Raw genomic sequence first — 19115 nt, 5'->3', positions numbered from 1 at the left:
GTACAATTCATTTTACTATCATTCAGTGCTCTTAACACAGTTCTACAAAGTGGAATTCCATTAATTCATGTTTTCCAATCAATGATTTATGATCTCTTTAAAGCCATTTTATCAAAGTTTGTGAAGCCAGTCTTTGTTTTGTCTTCTAATTCTGTATATGATGTGATTTATAGTGAAATAGAAAATCAGAAGAAAGATTAAGGTCTGGTAACTAACAAAGTGGTGGAAGAACTTTCAGAGGAAGACAAAAATAAGTTTTATTTCCACAACAGAAGCTACTTCTATAGAGATTACATACTACATAAATTTCTAATCAACAATGAAGTGATTTTACATGCTAAAGTTGCAAATTTTTCTGCTTTAGCAAATGCATCTTTTTCTGATATAATGTATTTTTAATAGGTTTCAGTTTTGAAAGATGATGATGTTGCAACTGATGAATTTCAATCATGGTTTTGCAGTTTACAATTAGGAAATTTGGATAAAGTTATAAACCAACATTGTTTGACAACCAGTGGAGTTTAATTGGAAAACTGATTGTTAATTGGAAAACTTAATTTTTTGTTAACTTAATTTTTAGTTTAATTGGAAAACTGATTGAAAAGTTACTGATTGAATTTTAAAGTATAGTGAGCTGTCTAAAATGATGTTGGCCATCCTGACGATTCTCCATAGTAATGCAGAGTGCGAGAAGGTTTTTAGTATTGCTGCAAAAGCAAGGACTAAATTTATATCTAAATGGCAGATTCAAAAAACTTTTATTAGCAAAAGCAGGCTTACGGGACTATTGCTATGTATAAAATTATGAAGTTTCTTCTCGAATAGAGTTACAAAATGATTAAACACATGTAGGTGAGTTATTTCATACATGAAAACAATGTAAATACGTTACCCCTCTTGTGTCACCAAATGACTAAGTAAAAAGTTGTGGCAAGACCAGTAGCCATTCCGCCATCAAAATCGATGTCAGCGCTGGCTCCAAAGTTGGCTGAGAGATGCATGGCCATAAGAGAATGTTTAAAAACATGATGTCGAACATATGGGTCTAAAATTTAATAAAAAGTCCTTGCCATTCATGAAATTCTCAAACCCCAAACAGGAAAAAACTGGGACAGTCCGCGCTAATCGTAGGTGTGCAGTAAGCCTAGCTAGAATTGAAATTTTGGATTTATTGATGTTCTTTAGCTGTTTTTTCTTTATCATGTTTTCCATATTGCTGCCAAAAAAGGTCAGTACAAATGCTTTTTTCAATATTCTATCCCTGTGTACAGTTGATAGTAAAAATGTGCTTATCATACAGAATATAAATAAATAAAAGAGCACATCATCTGAAATAGGGAACAAAGCTTAATTTCCAAAATTAAAAATGTTGGAGCCCTATAGAAGGTCATCAGAGAAATAAAACAAATAAAAAGTAACAATTAAATAACAAGTGGTTTAGTAATAAAATAAAATATTGCACCTTGTCTTACTTTATACTTCTACAGGAATTATAATTTCATTTAAGAACTAAGAAGTATCAGAACTAAGCTGTGTTGGGCTGCAGTGCAATTTAAGCTCCAATCAGAAAAATTTGGGGCTAGTAAACTGCTTATAAAACTAACCGTGCAACTCAAAATTAAATTAAAAAGACACTGGAATAGGTATGCCAAGGGATAGATTTATCTAAGGTAAAAAAAATTTTAAGATTCACAGTCTGTGTTTACCATAAGTGAAAGTGTTACTATGCACAGAAAATGATGAATAACTTCAGTAATAAGTAAATTAATTTCTTCAATTCTATGTGTAGAAAAAATGTACTGAATTTTATTTGCTTACTTCCAAAAATAAGCACAGATTATAGGATTCAAAAATTAAGTGGTCACAGATTATCAGAATTTTGTTGTATTTAAAAAAATTAGTAATCTTAAAATTTTTTGAGTTTTATTCTATCATTTTTAGACCACATTTATTCATTCTGCATGTTAGGTTTGAAGCAGGGTTATTCAATTCACCAAAGGTCTCAAATGGCTTTAATACTATCTGGAAGTGAAAAATATTCAAAAGTGTAAAAGCAAATTTTGTAGAGCAGTAAAATCTTCAGAAATTTAGCATTTGTATTGCATTGTTACATTTTATTATTTGATCACGGCAAAACACACAAGGGCTATCTGCCTAAGGGGAAGAATGAATTCATGGAGAACTTTATAAGGGAAACTGCCTTGTATATATACAGAAAAGATAAGACAGCCCATTTACTTTCTCTAAAAAATAATCCTGCCCCTTTTTTGTGTGTATGGAATTTATGTAGTCTTTATTTGAAGATGCAGCCAACGAATCTGCTCTTGCAATTCACTACATTTTATGCAATATAGCACTACAAGCTTCCTTTCTAATAAACCTTCACATGAAAGGGAATATCACATTTTCTAATAAACCTTCACAAAAATGTTCAGTCATCAGACATTTTTGTGATTGTTATTTCATTACTTCCTGATTATCTGCTTCTCTCTTAAAAAAGTTGCCAATTCATCATTGACTAAATTTTTGCAATGAAGTTATTATTGTGATGAACTTTTACTCATTATGAAGTTCAAACACTCGAAAGCCACATTTGAAAGGCAAATAGCCCTTCTGAAAATTCCATAAAGGAGTATTGAATCAATAAAATTAAAAAATGAAGGAACATCCAAAAACATTTGCCTTCTTCAAGAAATCTTTATGTGCCCTACGTTGTTCTCCCCACATGCATAGCAATCTGTTTTTGTTTAAAAAAAATCAGAGATTGCACAAATTTGCCATTGTGCATGCTTTCTTCCCATACATACATTGATTTGTTTTTGCTATAAAAAAACAATCAGACATTTGCATAAATTTGGTTTTGTGCACAAATTTTGATCATTTAAGAAGTACAACTTTGTGGAATGGGAATTTTTGTATTATGTACTGTTGGACAATAAGCTGCACTTCTGAAGAAATGCAATTTCCCCCCCCCATTAGTCGAACTCCATAGTCTCATTACGATTCCGTACAAGGAAAAAATGTACTTGGTGCAAAAAGAAGCACTAACCAGAAAAAATGGCCATCTAGTGTGTGCACATGCATAATAGGTTGCCACATAAATAGATTTGGATTTCGTTTATTAGTTGCCTATTTGGGCAGCATAGTGCATTGCCTTGTGAGCACTTTTCAAGGTGTAGAGATAAGCAGAAAAAAAACCATTATTGCTAGAGCATCTTCAGCCAGCTCATAACTAAGTGTAATAATAGTTTTGTAGGTGACAGTAAGCGAGGAGTTAAGAGTCAGTTAATGAAGCTGAATATATTAAATAGATTACAGTGGTTTCATCAGAAAAATTGAAGTGAATAAAATGAAGAATTAGCTCAGAACATAGAAGTAGGTTTCATACTTGAGCTTCTTTAAAGCGACAGTGCAGAATTTTTAAAAGATTTTAAAATCTGTTTATAACAGTAAAAATGGTGCAATATGTTAACACTGTTATTAATAAAGGATAGGAGATCTTTTGCAACAAAGGTATGAACTGAGAATAGAGTTCCATCTTTAAAAAGTGGGGGCCAGTTTATTGCACAGTCCACTGGTCGTCGTCTTTTTTTTTTTTTTTTTTTTTTTTTTTAAGAAAGACGTGTGACTTTTCCTTTCCTTTCCAAAAAAATTGCAAGTTATTCATTTTCAACCAATCAGCTATCAGCTTCGAATGCTATCAGCTTGTTTGTAATGTAGAACCAGTTTCCCCGGTGTTAGCCACAAAGCAATCTATGGTGATTGGCTGTTGTGACAAAGCAGAAAAATTGTTTCAAACAGTTGTTCTTCTAAAACAAACCGACATGTGATAGCAGCCTAAAAGACCATGTTCTCATAGAAAATCAGCAACAGATTTTTTCACTTAAGATAAGTAACTTGTAAAACTCTTTTAACAATATTGTAGAGATTTAGGCTTCATAAATTATCTGAAATGCTTTAAAAATATGTACTGCCCCATGTTTTATTCTTTTCATAAATGCTGTTATAAAATGCCCAGCTGCAGTAAGATGGTTTGGGTTGCCAAAAAGTGCAAGGAAAGGTAGGATTGCCGGATTTGGCACAAAGTTGGTGATATGCTATAGTCAGTACGAGAACATTCTAGAACGAATTCTAGTTTTCCCAAGAATGTTCACGAAGGCAGGCTATATTTACCTTGCCTGTAGCAGTGTATCGTGAGTAGTATCTTGAGTTCAGTAGTAGTGTCGTGAATTCAGAGGTTAGCTGGAGAGCAACCAAACCAATTGTAGCCTGAAAGCTATGTTGCTGTTGTTTCAACATCTTTATCATAGTTTTTCGATGACTGTAAGCATGTCTTTTTAACTCTCCTGTGTAATACTGGCAAATATATTGTATTTTGATTCTTTATCAAATGTTGTCATCAATTGCTTCAAATCCATGAACCTGTAGAACGGTCCAGTACTTTGAAATACCTAATAAAACTATTAATATAATTCTTAGAAACCCTTAATAATATAACTAGTTATAAGTATTAAAACTTTTAAAAAATTAAATGGATGGCACACTATACTAGCACCAGAAAAGGAATATATATTATGTTCTACAATTTTTGTGTAGCTTACAATAAAAAAGAAAACTTAGATTTTTGTGTTACAAAATAAAAGTTTTTCTTTTTTTCCCTCTCTTAAGTATTAAATAATCTTAATGTATAATATTGGTGAAATAAATGTTTGCCAATATGCAAGTTACTAAAGTTTCAAAACTTTGATGATTTATTTGCAAAGCATGAATGTGGGTAAAATAATAGCCTACATTTTCCTACAAGTTCTCTGTAATGCAGATGAATGAAATTCTTCCTGGTAGTCAAATCTGTTCTTTTGCCTTTCTTATTTTTTGCTCTCATAATGCAGATGTAATCTTAAAAAGCTCTCTATGGAGACATCCATTCTGATAGGTAAATTGCATTTGCATGTTCACTTTATTAATCAATCCATGACGTAAAAAATATTTAAAAATTTTAAATGATTTGCATTAGTTACTAAAAATTTGGAAACTAATCTAGTATGTTGATATATTTTCCCATTATTATTGTGCTTTAATTTAAATCATTTAATTTTGTTGTAGTAAATTTCAAGAATCTAAGCCAGTGTATCTATATTTTCAATAATGAAATTATGTACTGCATACTGTGTGTGCTAGATATGTGGAGGTATATTTAACTGTATGGTTAATTATATGTTTTGTTCTGTGCTCATAAGTTTTTGTAAGCATGAAAGCAATTTTACCCCCTTTCTAGAAATTCAGATTTCTCAAAGAAAACCTGAAAAAAATGAACACAAACTTCAGTTGGAGAGGGCAGAATTTTTGCTTCGGCAAGGTTTAGAAGAAGATGAAGCTGGAAATGAAGAAGAAGCTATTGAATTGTACTTACAGGCTGCTGAACTATGTTTAAAATCTGTAAGTTTTTATCTTTAATATAAGATGCTGGTATTATTTATATGATAAAGTAATCAAATTTTGCTTTATTTGCTGCAAAAGTACAGATGAATTTATATTTTTAGAATCTCTTTTCTTGTCTCTTTTTACTCTTTATTATGTTCTTTCTTTTTTAATAATTTATTTTCTTTTTTCCCTAAAGAGGAAGTTAACTCAAGATAAAAATTTACAAGTGAAGCTATCAAAACTGGCTGAAAATTCTTTGGATAGGTATTTATCAGCTGAAAATTTTACTTGTTCTTATCACGAAAGCATTTGCCTATATCATTTGAAATATTATTGATGTAAAACTTTTAGTTTATTGGATTAATGAAATATTTAATCTATTTGAAGTTCAAATTTCTGAACAACTCAAAAATTCATATTCTTTTTTATGAATATGAAATATTGTAATAAGCAGAGTGGTTTACATCTAAAACTTGTTGTTAATTGGATGTTTGTATTGTTAGAACTGCATGATTTATTGCTATTAATAATTAATGCTATAAAATTATATAAAATAGATACGATAATTTTGGAATACCTTGGCGTAATGATTGAAACAAAATAATTTAATACGATAATTTCGGAATGCCTTGGCATAATGATTGAAACAAAATAATTTAGTCTGTAGTCAGTTAAAAAAATAGGAAGTTCTTACCTGATTCTTGATCTGATGAACTTCAGAGACAGTAGTTGAACCAATTTTAGATATTAATCCTTCATTTGCACAACATAATCAGGGACAACTTTACGCTCTTGCTGATACACATCTTAGCTACATCCGTAACATTAATATAATTTTAAAACAGGTATGGCATTTCAGCACCATCTATTAACCAGAGTTCTCAATATCCTGCATGGCTGAAAGTTCATCAAGAGAGGAAAACATTCATTAAGTATTATTTGAGAGTTCCAGAGGACATAACAGTTGTTCAGGTATCCTAATAAGAGTTCCATTCAAAAGCCTCACGTTGCATGCACGTACACAACCATCACGTCCTGAATGTATTTCAATCATAATGCCCGTTCACTGTAAGAGTCTAGGTGTATTGTCATTTTTTATCAAAACCACAGTGTTCTCTTAAGTTCTGTGGGCCGGTTGACTGGTAAGCTGACCAGAAGAAGGTATGATGCTTTCTATCTTTTCCAAATTCAGTTAAGTAAATCTTCTTGGTATCTTCTCATTTTCAAAAGATGGGATTCAAAGGAAGGAATCCCTTTACTTGCTCAAGAGAAAGTCAGTAATCATTGTCCAGTCAAAATGTCCAGGTGAAGTGGTTTTGGTTCATTTGGATTACTGAAAACATAAGCGAGATGGCTGGGGTTGATAATTGTCTCTGTCTCTATCAACATAATTTCCAGTTCTTAAAATGAAACAGATGTTCTTCTTAAGATTCTTCTCAGAGACATTTTAACTGATTTCACTACATGTTCGCGAAAACCACTCCACCAAGTGACCCTTTCAATGATAAATTTCCATTTGATAGATAACTTCCCAAATAAATTTTACACTTCTTCCCCTTTTATGATTTTTCATAGTGGATTCAGTTCTCAGTTTGTTTTGGGGAATATCTTTGCATTATCATTGTAGATTACATTGCAAATGTCTCTTCTTCCAACTACTTTTCAAAAAGCTTATAGAAATGTCTGAGAGGTCAAGTCAAGAGTCAATTCCAAATGTATCGCTCTGGTCATGGCACAAGTGAAGAACAGCGCATAGGTCGTCTTCATTGTATCTTGATCTTTAATGTATAATGGTCCTAAATAATCTAATAAAGTCATTTGAAAATAATATGCTTTGATATTATCTCAGCTGGCAGCGGTGCAGGAATATGGGTCATATCAATCTGAATTTCACCCCAAATTTCTGCCATGAAATGCATTTATACAGTATATAATAATCTTAATTATTTGTCTGGTCTTAAAATCCATTCTTTCTTCCTAAGATCATTCAGTGTTTCTGCTACACCTCCATGTTTTACTCTTTCATGGCAGTCCTTAATGATAAGAGCAGACAACTGAGAACTACTTTGCATCAAAACTGGATGTGCTTCTTGATGTGAAATTAACATATTCAAAACGCCTTCCAATTAAAATTATTCCTCTTTCATTTAAAATAGGATTAATTGGCCTAATGATGGACTTTGTTGCCAATGGTCTGCCTTTAGTTAAAGCCAATATTTCTTGGGGGCAATACTTCATCTGTATTCTTTTTATCCAGTACAGTTCAGCTGGCTGAAGTTCTTCTGTAGTTAAATATCCATTCTTCTTATTGTGAGAATTCATATCTTTATAAATAAATCTCTGAATCTATGCTGAGATTCGTGACTAAGTTTTTGGAATTTCTATACATTGAAAAGGGTTTTTGATTCAATTCCTACAAAAACAGTAATAGAATTTTCTATTTCAGTCTCAGCTTCAAATAAATCAGAAATTTCTCTGCTCGGTTGCAACCAATGTTCTTCATCTTTTCTTATCCAAGATGGTCCATTCCACCACAATTCTTCTCTTTAAGAGCGACTAAGTTGTCTCCTCTAGACAGCAAATCCTCATTCTATTCCAGAACAGTGATTTCACCAGTCTGAATTAGAAAGAGTTCTTATTTCTTCAACAACTCTGTTTTTTAAAACACTTTCAATTTTTGAGTATTGCCTTTGATCCAGTGAAGAATAATCATTGAATTGAACCAGAAATTAAATTCAGTATCTTTCAGAAGTTCCAGGTTGTTTCAAATGTACTGAAATAATCTAGCTCTTATAAGAGCTGCAACTTAGATATTGAAATTTCATGCAACTCTTGATTTTGAAGCTATCAAATATATTTCATTGTAAGATAAATAAATAACAGCTCCATAGACTCTTTTGCTTGCATCTATAATTCGCCAGTTAGTTTATTTGTCATTTTCTTTTAGTTCAAATAAATGTTGTAATTGTTGTTCAAGTAATGCAGCTCTTCACTCCAATCTTGATATGCTTTTGCCAAATCTAGTGGTAAGGGTTTATCTCAGTTCAGGTTTCTCTTCCATATTTCTTGAAGTATAATTTTCACTCTAAATGTGAACTGTGAAATAAGTCCAATTGGGTCAAATAGCTTTCTAACAGTTCTTATATCTCTTTTCAGTGATTTCCATTCTTCGTGTATTCATCAGTTTTTCGCTGTCAGTGTTTATACAGTGTTCTTCAGAATTCCGACACTATCCAAGTATCTTACAGAGCTGTATCCAATCAAAAGTCTTTAATCCGGAATAATCTATAAATCCAGACCTCAAAGCTACAAACTTTCTGCGCATGCGTAAACGCATAATGCATTTGCGCATGCACACAATACCTTTACACATGTGCATAATACATTTACGCATGCACGTTTAATGCATAACGGAAAGTATAAGCTAAAGCTAAAATTATCTAATTATCTATTTCAGTTAATACTGCAGATTGCGGTGTTCCTTAATCTTCGAATTGGATCCGGCTTATTATTTTTTGCAGACTGTTAGAGCAGTTTTGTAAAAGTAACCTTGAACTTTTGATTATGTCAAATAGAATTTCTGATTATGGAGCTGCCAAAGGATCTACAAAGCAAAAGCATGTTTCAATGTCCATTAAACAAAAAGTAGTGGAATTGCTGCAGAAAATGGCTAAAGGCATGAAGAAAGTGACAGAGGAGTGATTTGTTTCTCTAACCATTCCGAAATCTGTTTATCGATTCTACACTGCTCTGCGGAGGGGGGGGGGACGTTGCAGCACACAATGAACTGGAAGTTGATCTGTCAGCACTATCCTCATCTTCAGCGCAGATGTTTTTATTTTATTCGGCTTATAATTCCTTACTAAATGTAGTGTTTCATCTCGATGAACTCCGATATTGTTTAAATCAGTTTCCTTGCCATTATAAATACCACGAATACACATCAAATAGTTTTTGGTTGTAATTTTCTAATGTCGACTATGCGTAATGTATGCTTTGCACATGTGCGCATTGAAAGAAATGTTTAATAAAGTAAACAAATAAATATTAACCTTTTTTTTTTTTTTTGTTGTTGTTGTTGTTGTTGTAAATTTTGATACTTTTTAGATCACAATTGCTCTTTATTTCATATTTTTAATTGTATAATTTCTGCATGCCATCTTACCAGATTTAAACTGATGATCTATAATCTGGAAAAACCGATAATCCAGAATTGCCGAATTCTCAAGGAGTCCGGATTAAAGACTTTTGACTGTATTTGTTTCCAATTTCCTTATGTTAAATCCGACTTCTCCTACAATGATTTTCACCTGTCAATGTATTTCAGAGGCAAATTCTTCATCTTGCAGACTGTGGATCATTAACATATAATTTGTTACTTAGGATAAAATGATATTTATTTTAATGAAATGATATTTATATTATTAATGAAAGTAAGAAAGCAAAATATCTTAAATTATAAGCTAGTATATACCAATTAACAAAAAATCTCATGACTGTATAAAGCTGGCCATTGTGCTCAGAGTGTTAATCCACAGAAAGTGCCATTTGCACTTTGGGAGCTGAGGATAAAGGTTCGGTTAAAGCCATCAAAACTAGTCCTGTGAAAATTTGCAAATATAAGCCTGATTTTTGTTTGACTTCCAAATTAATGTTAAAGATATTTATCAATAAACTTTTTTGCACTACTAGTGTCGAATAAAGATTTAATTTTTACCTTCTAATTTAGCTGAGACAGCTGAGTTACAGCTGTATATGTAAATACACAGCTGTAAATATATGTTGCAACCCTCTTGACTTGAAATGGAATAATTTGATGTATATCTATTCCTTTCTCAAAATATAATGGCTATGTTTTTTTACCTCACTTCTTGCACTGTATTTGATTATGGCAAAATCTAGTAACATGAGACTTTTTTTAAACAATTAAAACAATATCCAAGATGTAATAAACTAGCTTTCCATTCACTCTTATAGGTTAGGGCATTTATCTATCTTGTGTTCATCTATAGAACAAAATATCATGCATTTTTAATTGTAGCATTTAATACTGCTGCTGCTGGTAGACATTTAGAATTCTTATATTTTCTGTACTGTATTTTTTCATTTTATTGGCTTCATCTGTCTTGCTGAATAAAAGTGTTTTTCTGTATGTTTATTTATATACTAATACAATATCTTCAGGAATTAAATTTACTAAAATTGCAACAAGAATGCCACCATAATTATTTAGTTCTGCTCTGGCTGTTGTGGGACTTTGAACATGAATAGTAATTGTGTAGTATATTTTTCTCAATTCCTTAAAGTTCAACACAATTTCACAGGAGTTTAACAGTTTGTTAACATGTGAATGTATAATAATTTTGGTTTTATCAAAATAGATCTATTAATAATTCAACAGCTAAATTATAATTATTTTGCATTAATGTCTATCCTTGTGTACATTTTAATGCAGAATTATTTAAAAATGATTTAAATAGTTCAATTTATCAGTTTTTGATAATTGTTTATTCTTATGAATTGCACCTTGAAATTTTCCCGAAATCCCTGCCAGTTTTCAGATTTGCCATTGAAAGGCTCTATTTTTAATTTCAGCAATTTGACAGTAGGATAGTTAGTAATTATCCTTTCCTCTGAAACTCTTGAGGATTCACCTTGTGCTTCAATTTTACTTTCATTTTCATGTTTACACTTAAAGTACTTTTCTAGTTTCAATTTGGAATTTGTAATCTTTTCGTGATATTCAGCTTGTCAGAATATCTGTTTCAAGTACTTCTAAATCACTTATAATGCTTTCTGTGGGAGAATCGAGTTGATAGATTTGGTTTTAAATCATCCAAATTGTCATAATCAGTGTTGTCCCCCTTTAATGTGTCACCTATTTTATTTGCAATTTTAGTTAAAGAAGTTCAAATAGTTTTACTGTTTAACTTTTCTAATTCACTAGGTGGGGCTATTTTTAATTATTATAACTCCCAGTTATTTCGACACCAATTAAAAAATCTTATGTGTGCACCACATGACTTCCTTGTACGGAATATTAAATTATACCATTTTTTCTTGCATTTCATTTAAACTTATTGGATTGAATTAAATTTACTTCATTGATAGTGCATAAACCACAATAGAATAAATGCACTCTTAAAAATTCACTATATTTGTATACCATAGCAACACTCTGGCCCTAGGTTTACTTAACAGCATTACATTTCATTCATTTTTTTAACTCAGAATGCACAAAATTTATATCATCTTAACAATTATCTAATTGTTGCCACATGTTCTATTCAAATACTATAATAAATCTAAAATGATGTATAAAAGAAATTAAGCAAATAACAACAATAAAACAAAACAAAAAAGTTTTTCACAGACGATTCAGTATTTCTCATTCAATTAATTTAGTTCTCACTTCACGACAAGACAAAAATACATTAAAACTCAAAACATAAAAACTGTCTGTATTGAAAATTATGAAGTAAATCTTAAACACTTATTTCCTCCAATAAATTCCAGAATGAATTGAAGCATGATTTAATTTGCAATAATAAAAGAAGGGTTTATCTTTGTTATTGTAAAGCTTACTTTCTCTAGATTGGCAACAAATCTACTATTCTGCTATTACAAATGTGAAAAGCAATGGCCGCCATGGAAAAACTTAATAGGCGTAGTAGCACTTGAACAACTTTTAAATTGTTAATAATTGTAAGGCATTAAAAACCTTAACCTGAAGATAAGAACAATATAACTCAATCATTTTTAAAGCAAAAAATACATAATTTACAAACATATAAGAATAAAGAAACTGAGATCACTGACCCAAGTAACAAAGTGTATATATATATATATATATTTCCCCTGAAGAGTCAGTAATGAGATTCGAATTGGGCTAATCTACCATTTACCGCTTTTTTGTTTTTGTATTTTTTTTAAGTCTTATGTCACACTTTTATTCTATTGTTTAAAGTCTGCCTTACCTTGATTAACATATTACTTACAATTAGATTTGAATTTTATTTGTAACTATTCTGTGATAATATTGTTTATTTAATGTTTACACTTTTCATTGCACTTTATTTTACTTATGTTAAAATTTGTCACCAGAACCATAGTAGCTACTTTTTAACTACTTTTAGCATAACTTTTTATCTAAGCTACTTCTTAGCATAAGCTCTAAGAATTTTCTTTTAACTTGTTTTCTAAATTTTGCAGCTCAGTGTGCAAAGTTCTTGACCACAAAGGTCTTTTTTAGTTTGTTCTCCTTTCTTTAATTATCTTATTTATATACTTTTGGTGCGGCCGATTGCAACCAGAATACGAGGTGCACATCTACATGCTATAGCAGTCCTATATACAAAATTTGGAATAAAACATTTTTATCTCCATCTCACAAGACTATCTGTCGGAAATTCTGAAGATTGCTGCTTTTAAATATTTCATGATTTTGCTGTTGAATCTAATTTTATATGGCGTAAGTACCAAAAATGTGATATTCAATAAATAAAGTAAACAAACACAAAATGCTAATAATAAAAGACAAAAAAAAAAGTTTTTTAAAGCCATCATAATAAGAAAACTGTACATTGATTTGACAGACTGAGAAAAGACTGGGGGGGGGAATCTGAAAGGTTTCAGATTTTAAGTTATGTCCAAAGGGTCTTTTTTTTTTTTTTTTTTTTTTTTTTTTCATTTTGTGGGTTACCTTTATATATTAAATTTGATATTCTTCACACTTAAACTATAAAATTCAATTCAAGAGCAATATCACAAAATAATTTTAAAATGAGCATATCTTTAGAATTTCTGATACACAGTCTCGTGTCCTGGAGATAAAAATGTTTTTTCTGTACAATATGGCCATTGTTCGCTTTGAAATCCTTGAGTTTGTTAAGCAAAAATTCATTAAGGTTTTACAAAATATGAAATTGATAATAAAACAAATTTCAAATTGGAGCTCTTAGATGCCTATATTTGGGTGGAAGCATTCAATATTCAAAATTTGATGGCTCTAGGTACCATTGTTTTATCACAGTGCGAGAAACATACATACATTTATGCAGATTCTTCATTATTTAATTTCTTTAAATATAATACAGGGCGATAATATTTGGTGGCAACAATTTGAAAAGTGAAACAACACTTTTAGTGAACCAATGCAAAATGGTTAAAGGAAATTAGTAGTCCTTTTGAACAAATTGCCCCTTTGGACTAAAAAAAAAAAAAAAAAAAAAAAAAAAAAAAAAACAGAAATATGTATGCCAGCATTTAACACTGCATCCAGAATTCTAAACATATACTACTTTGCTGCTTTTAAAATTTCTGCAATTTTGCTGTTACATGTATACGGCATGCGTGGGGGAAAAAATGACGTGTAATAATAAAACTAAAGAGACAGAAAAAAAAGAAAAAGTTTAATAGGCTTTAGTATAACAGCAGACTGGTAGACTGTGAACTCAGCGAGAACAGCGAAGTTCTTAATAAACCTTTTGGGATGCCATTAAAATCTTGAAACCTTCCGGATGTTTTTTAAATATATCTTTAAATAATAATGCCAGATGAAAATATTTACTTACAGTTTTCTGCAGATGACGTTCAAAGAATAAAAAAAATTAATGAAATCATCCAAAGATAATAATAATAATAGAAGCAATCTTAAAAAATACATAGGTATTATAAATAGCTGGTTCATCAATATTGCATAAAGGAACCAAAATGCTGCATAAATCAATAACGTTTCAAAATTTTCAGATTTCTAAGTTTAATTAAATAGTTATTACAACATTAAATGAAACTTAGTTAACACTTGCAATAGTTTATTTCTTGCATTGTCTTAAATAGGTTAGGTTATTTAATTAAAGCCTTGAGGGCTATCTGCCTAAGTTGAGGGATGCCTTCGTGGAGGACTTTCTAAGGGAAACTGGCTCGTATACACGTTATACATGAGGAAAACCATAAAGACGCAAATGCAGCCAGCTCGTTCGCGGGGTTCGAACCTTGGACCGAACTACCAGTGTTCAGCGACTTTACCGCTTGGCCGCTGGTGTGCCATTGTCTTAAATAGAAACCGATAACTAGACATTAACATATGCCATAATATCATAAAGTAAATAGAGTATATTAAAACACAAAATTAAGCAAAGCAACAAGTTTGGCATAGATTTTAATCAAGACTATCAATTTCGAGGTCAAACAGGCACAGGTTCCTGTTCATCAGGAGCAAAGAAATCACTAATAATTTAGTAATACACTTAATTTTCATAGACAACAGCCCATGAGAGAAAAGGATACAAAGATTAAATTTTTAACTTGAATTATAATTGTGTACAATGTGTCAGTTCAACTATAACTGTGTTCCTTTTATCTAGTACACCAAAACTAAAACATGATGACTGCAAAATCTTATCAAGACATCTCAAAATCTTAGTGTCAGATTTCATCTTCATTACAGAATATTCTTCAGCATACTATGTTTGCATAAAATTAGGCAAAGCAATAACATTGTGTTTGTCATAGATTTTAGTTAAGACTATCATTTTTTAGAGGAAATACGTATAGGTTCCTTTTGATAAGGAGCAAAGAAATCTGCTCCTGGTGAAGAGGGACTTGTATCTGTTTGCCTTCGAAATCAATAGTCTTGACTAAAATCTACATAAAACACAAGGTTTGCTGCTTTGTCTAATTTTATGCTTTGCTTTTTCATGTTCTGTCTCGATATTGTTAAATATTTATTTTTAATATTACTAATTATCCACCCCCACCCTATGAAAAGTCAGCAACTCATTTGTGACAGTGAAAAACATTTGTTTGGCCATCTCCAAGTTTCATAAGTACTTTTCTATTCATAAATATTAAAAAGAAGCATTTTATAAAAAATTAGAAATGTAGTGAAAAAACTAAAACTTTACATGGCCAATATTTACATTTTTATAGCCATCGTATTCCTTATGATAGCTAAATATACCATATGTACTATGATGAAGTTAACTATGCCATGTGTACTCAGAAACATAGATTGATATGCTTGAGTGGCTGACTATTGTAGTAGCTAAGGAAAGAGAAGAGCTGTGTCCTCCCTTTGAGGGAAACGATGGACACAAACCCTCTTGGGGAGCATGACGTCACTGGATTTGTCACCTCGCCCACTGACCAGAGCTCCATAGTGTGAAAGTTAAGATCTCTTCGTTCTTAGATTCATTTCACTTGAAAAGTATAACTGAGGATATTTTTAAATTGAAATTATATTTAGAAAATGTTTGTAATGGGAAAATATTGAGAAATCATGCTGTGTGTCATTGCTACCTGGAGTACTTATGTATCATAAAACAAACATGATATTTCATCATTTTTCACATAGAAGCATTCAGTTGATGAAAGAATAGCTGCACAGATGTCAAAGAGCAGTAGATATTGTTGACACAAGGAATGCTAGACAGGGGCGTAGCTAGAGGGGAGCATCTGTCCCCAAGCGCAGAATCCAAAGGGCGCCAAACTGATTTTACGACATTTTAGAATTAAATGTTTTCTATCCTTGGCAAGCAGTAGGGGGCGCAAAATCTTCAGTTGTCCCTGGGTGCTGAAAACCCTAGCTACGACTCTAATGCTAGAATATGCAAGAGTCACTTCAATGAATCTGATTATGGGAATGATATAAAAATAGGTTGTTAGGATTAACGACAAAAAATTTATATCCAAACTGTTAATATATCTGACTTGGTTAGTTATCAGAATACATCTGTTGTAAAACATTTATGTAGCCTCGCTATTTCACAACAAATTAATAAAAGTAGAGAGTAAGATGATTCCTCTTACCTTGTATCCAGCGCAGCATCAGCGAGATCATAGCTAATCAACTTAATCCAAAAAAGGAGGTTGTAGACGGAAATTGAAAGATAACAAATACATTTTATTGATACATGGAAATAGACTAAGATTTGTTACTATTCCAAATAAATATCGAAAGATAGTTACATAATAGAGAGTGTCATATCACTGTTCTTTTCTGAAGGAGTGAGAAAAGAAAAACGAGCTGCACAATTAACTCCTTTGCAGTGTGTCCAGATCACATTGTTTATCGTGCTATTGACAACAGTCCATCACTATTTGCATACCAACAACATCAAGCAGCAAAGGCAACAGAAAAGAAAAAAAAAATATAAAATGTGTTTGATGGAAGTCGGAATTCAAGTTCTATAAAGGCATATCTGGAACTTGGAAATGATAACAGCAATAGCCATGAGGAACTGAGTGATTACAAAATTAGTATGCAATGTTGTAATCATTAAAACCTCCAAAACAATGTGAGTAATTACAGGCTCTGAGAAAACATTTTTTTAAAGCACACTGAGAGAAAGCAGCATTAAAAATTATTCTTTCAGTTTTTTTTTTTTTTTTTAATTTTATACTAGACCCAAGAGGGCGGGTTTTCTCCGCCCCCCCCCATTTACACATGCATACACATTTCAAGAGTATTTGGGCTAAAAATAAATAAAAACTGCATGTCTTCAAAATTTATGATAGACCTTATGTGCTGCAGATAGAAATATTTTATTCTATACAGTGTGTTGCCGCTGCTGGCTTTGAAATCATGGAGTTTCTTAATAAAAAATTCATTAAAGTTTAAAAGTAGGAAATAGATAGTAAAACAAATTCAAGATTTGGACTTCCAGGTTCCCATATTCTGGTGAAAGACTTAAAATTTGATGGTTCTAGGTATGGTTATTTTTTCACAATGCGAGAAACATACATACATTCATGCAGATTTGTCATTATTTACTATCTTTAAACATAATATGAGACGTTGATATTTGGTGGCAGGCAACAATTTGAAAAGTGATACAGCCTTTTATAATGATTCGAGCAAAATGCCATTTCGAGACTAATATCTCTGGTGAGCTAATGTCCCTTTGGGCTAAAAGGGAAAAAAGTTTAAAGGAATAGAAATTTAATATTAGGAAAATGGAATGAATCAAATTCTGCGTAAAAATACATTATTATCAGAATATATATTTTTAATATATAAGAATATGTGCATGAATATATTTAAACTGGTATTTGCCAAATAATATCTGCGTAATAATGCTGATGATCCATAATACTGCTTTTATAATAGTCATTGCAAAAGATAACACAAAATCTGATTAACTTGTTCCAAGTGCTAATTGAAACATAAAAGTAAAAGCGAAGTTTCTTTCGATTTAATATATTATGGAATCTATTATTAGGACAAGGTATTTTTTAATCAAGTAGATGAAAAAGGCATTTCTAGCATATATTCTGAAAATGTGCTTGAATATTTTTATTTTATATTCCCATTATAGAAATTATTTACAAAAGCATTATTTGGGCAAATATTTATATTTTTAACGCAAAAGAAAAAGATAAGTTCTTCATAAATGAAGAAATAGATTACTGTTTACACATATTTAAACAATTATTTAAAAAAAATTAACAATTTTTAACATCTATTTCATCTTAAAAATTAAGCTTATTTTTTATGTGTACTATAATTCAGTATGCCGTAGCTTTATCACTAGTTTAAATACATACAATTTCATGACCTAAAAATCTTGACTTATATTGTCTACTATACGATTCTTCAAAGATTTTTGATTTTCAAGCAAATACTTCATGAAATTGAATGCCGAATAAGGCACTCTCAAAGCAAAAAATTAGCAGGCGAACCCAGCTACGCCTGTACTTTCGGTTTCAGGTGCCTGAAGCCAAAGAATCAGCCCTTTAGCCCTGAGTGGATATGCTCCGAAATGAGTCAAAAGCATGAGAATTCTACATGTTGAGAGTGAGATGTGGATAATCAGAAAGTGACACAGCTCTATTTTACCATAGTTTTTTTAACTGTAATTCTTCATTTTATAAAAAGAGAGAAGATTAATGTAAGCTGATGGAATAATACTGAAAAATGTGCTAATAGTATCAATTTATATTAATAAAATATCTGTATTAGATATTGTATCATACAAATTAATAGGGAAAAAGAACTGTTGAACATACAGGGTGTTTATAAAGTCCCGCACCCATTTTGATGTTTAATAACTCATAAAATAATATAGATTAAAATTAATAGCCTAAATGGTTAGATAGACTCAAAAAGTTTCATGACCCTTGTCAATGAACTTCCACATGTGCCCCCGTCGTCGCACAGAGAATATCAAGTCGATATTGAATTTGACGCCAGGTACCGGTATCCACAGAGGCTATTGCGGTTGTAATTCTGGCTTTTAGGTCATTAATGTTCGACACTCTCCTCCTGTAAACGTTGTCCTTTACAAATCCCCAAAGGAAAAAGTTGATAACATTGCAATAGTTGCCAAAACCAAAAGATAGAAAAATGCAATTAATAAGCAGATGATATTTAGAAACGTACAGATATTTAGACTGGAAAATGAAATTATCTGAAATTAACCACATGCGCAGATGATATTTACAAAAGTAAAGATATTCAAACCTAAAAAGGAAAATATATAAGTTAGTCCATCAATAAATACCATAATTTGTTTATATCTTCATTATTTTATGAGTTATTAAACATCAAACCCTGTATTTTATAGTAGTTTTATAAAGAAATTTTATAGAAAATAAAACTTCGACATGCAGATATTGATAGAAAATTTGTTTGGTTATTAATTGCATAAAAGCTGAGTAGAAATCATTTAATGAAAAACATTCTATGGAAATTA

At 31.1% G+C, this 19115-nt stretch overlaps 1 protein-coding gene across 2 annotated transcripts in view; it reads left to right on the top strand.

Annotated features, from left to right (window-relative positions):
* The window catches only part of LOC118201398 (calpain-7-like), an 88394-nt gene that overhangs the window by 8855 nt on the left and 60424 nt on the right, over positions 1–19115 (top strand). For both annotated transcript variants that reach the window (XM_085827769.1, XM_085827768.1), the window contains exons 3-4: positions 5276–5436; positions 5618–5685. In XM_085827769.1, the coding sequence (XP_085683895.1) occupies positions 5276–5436; positions 5618–5685 (229 nt within the window). The remainder of the gene's footprint in view (positions 1–5275; positions 5437–5617; positions 5686–19115) is intronic.

The sequence above is a fragment of the Stegodyphus dumicola genome, chromosome 12 (assembly GCF_044657685.1).
Source record: "Stegodyphus dumicola isolate Sdum_Otavi_A_Nest chromosome 12, ASM4465768v1".
Lineage (NCBI taxonomy): Eukaryota > Metazoa > Arthropoda > Arachnida > Araneae > Eresidae > Stegodyphus > Stegodyphus dumicola.
Note: the sequence above shows the minus strand (reverse complement) of the source record. Positions and strands in the feature narration are given on the sequence as shown.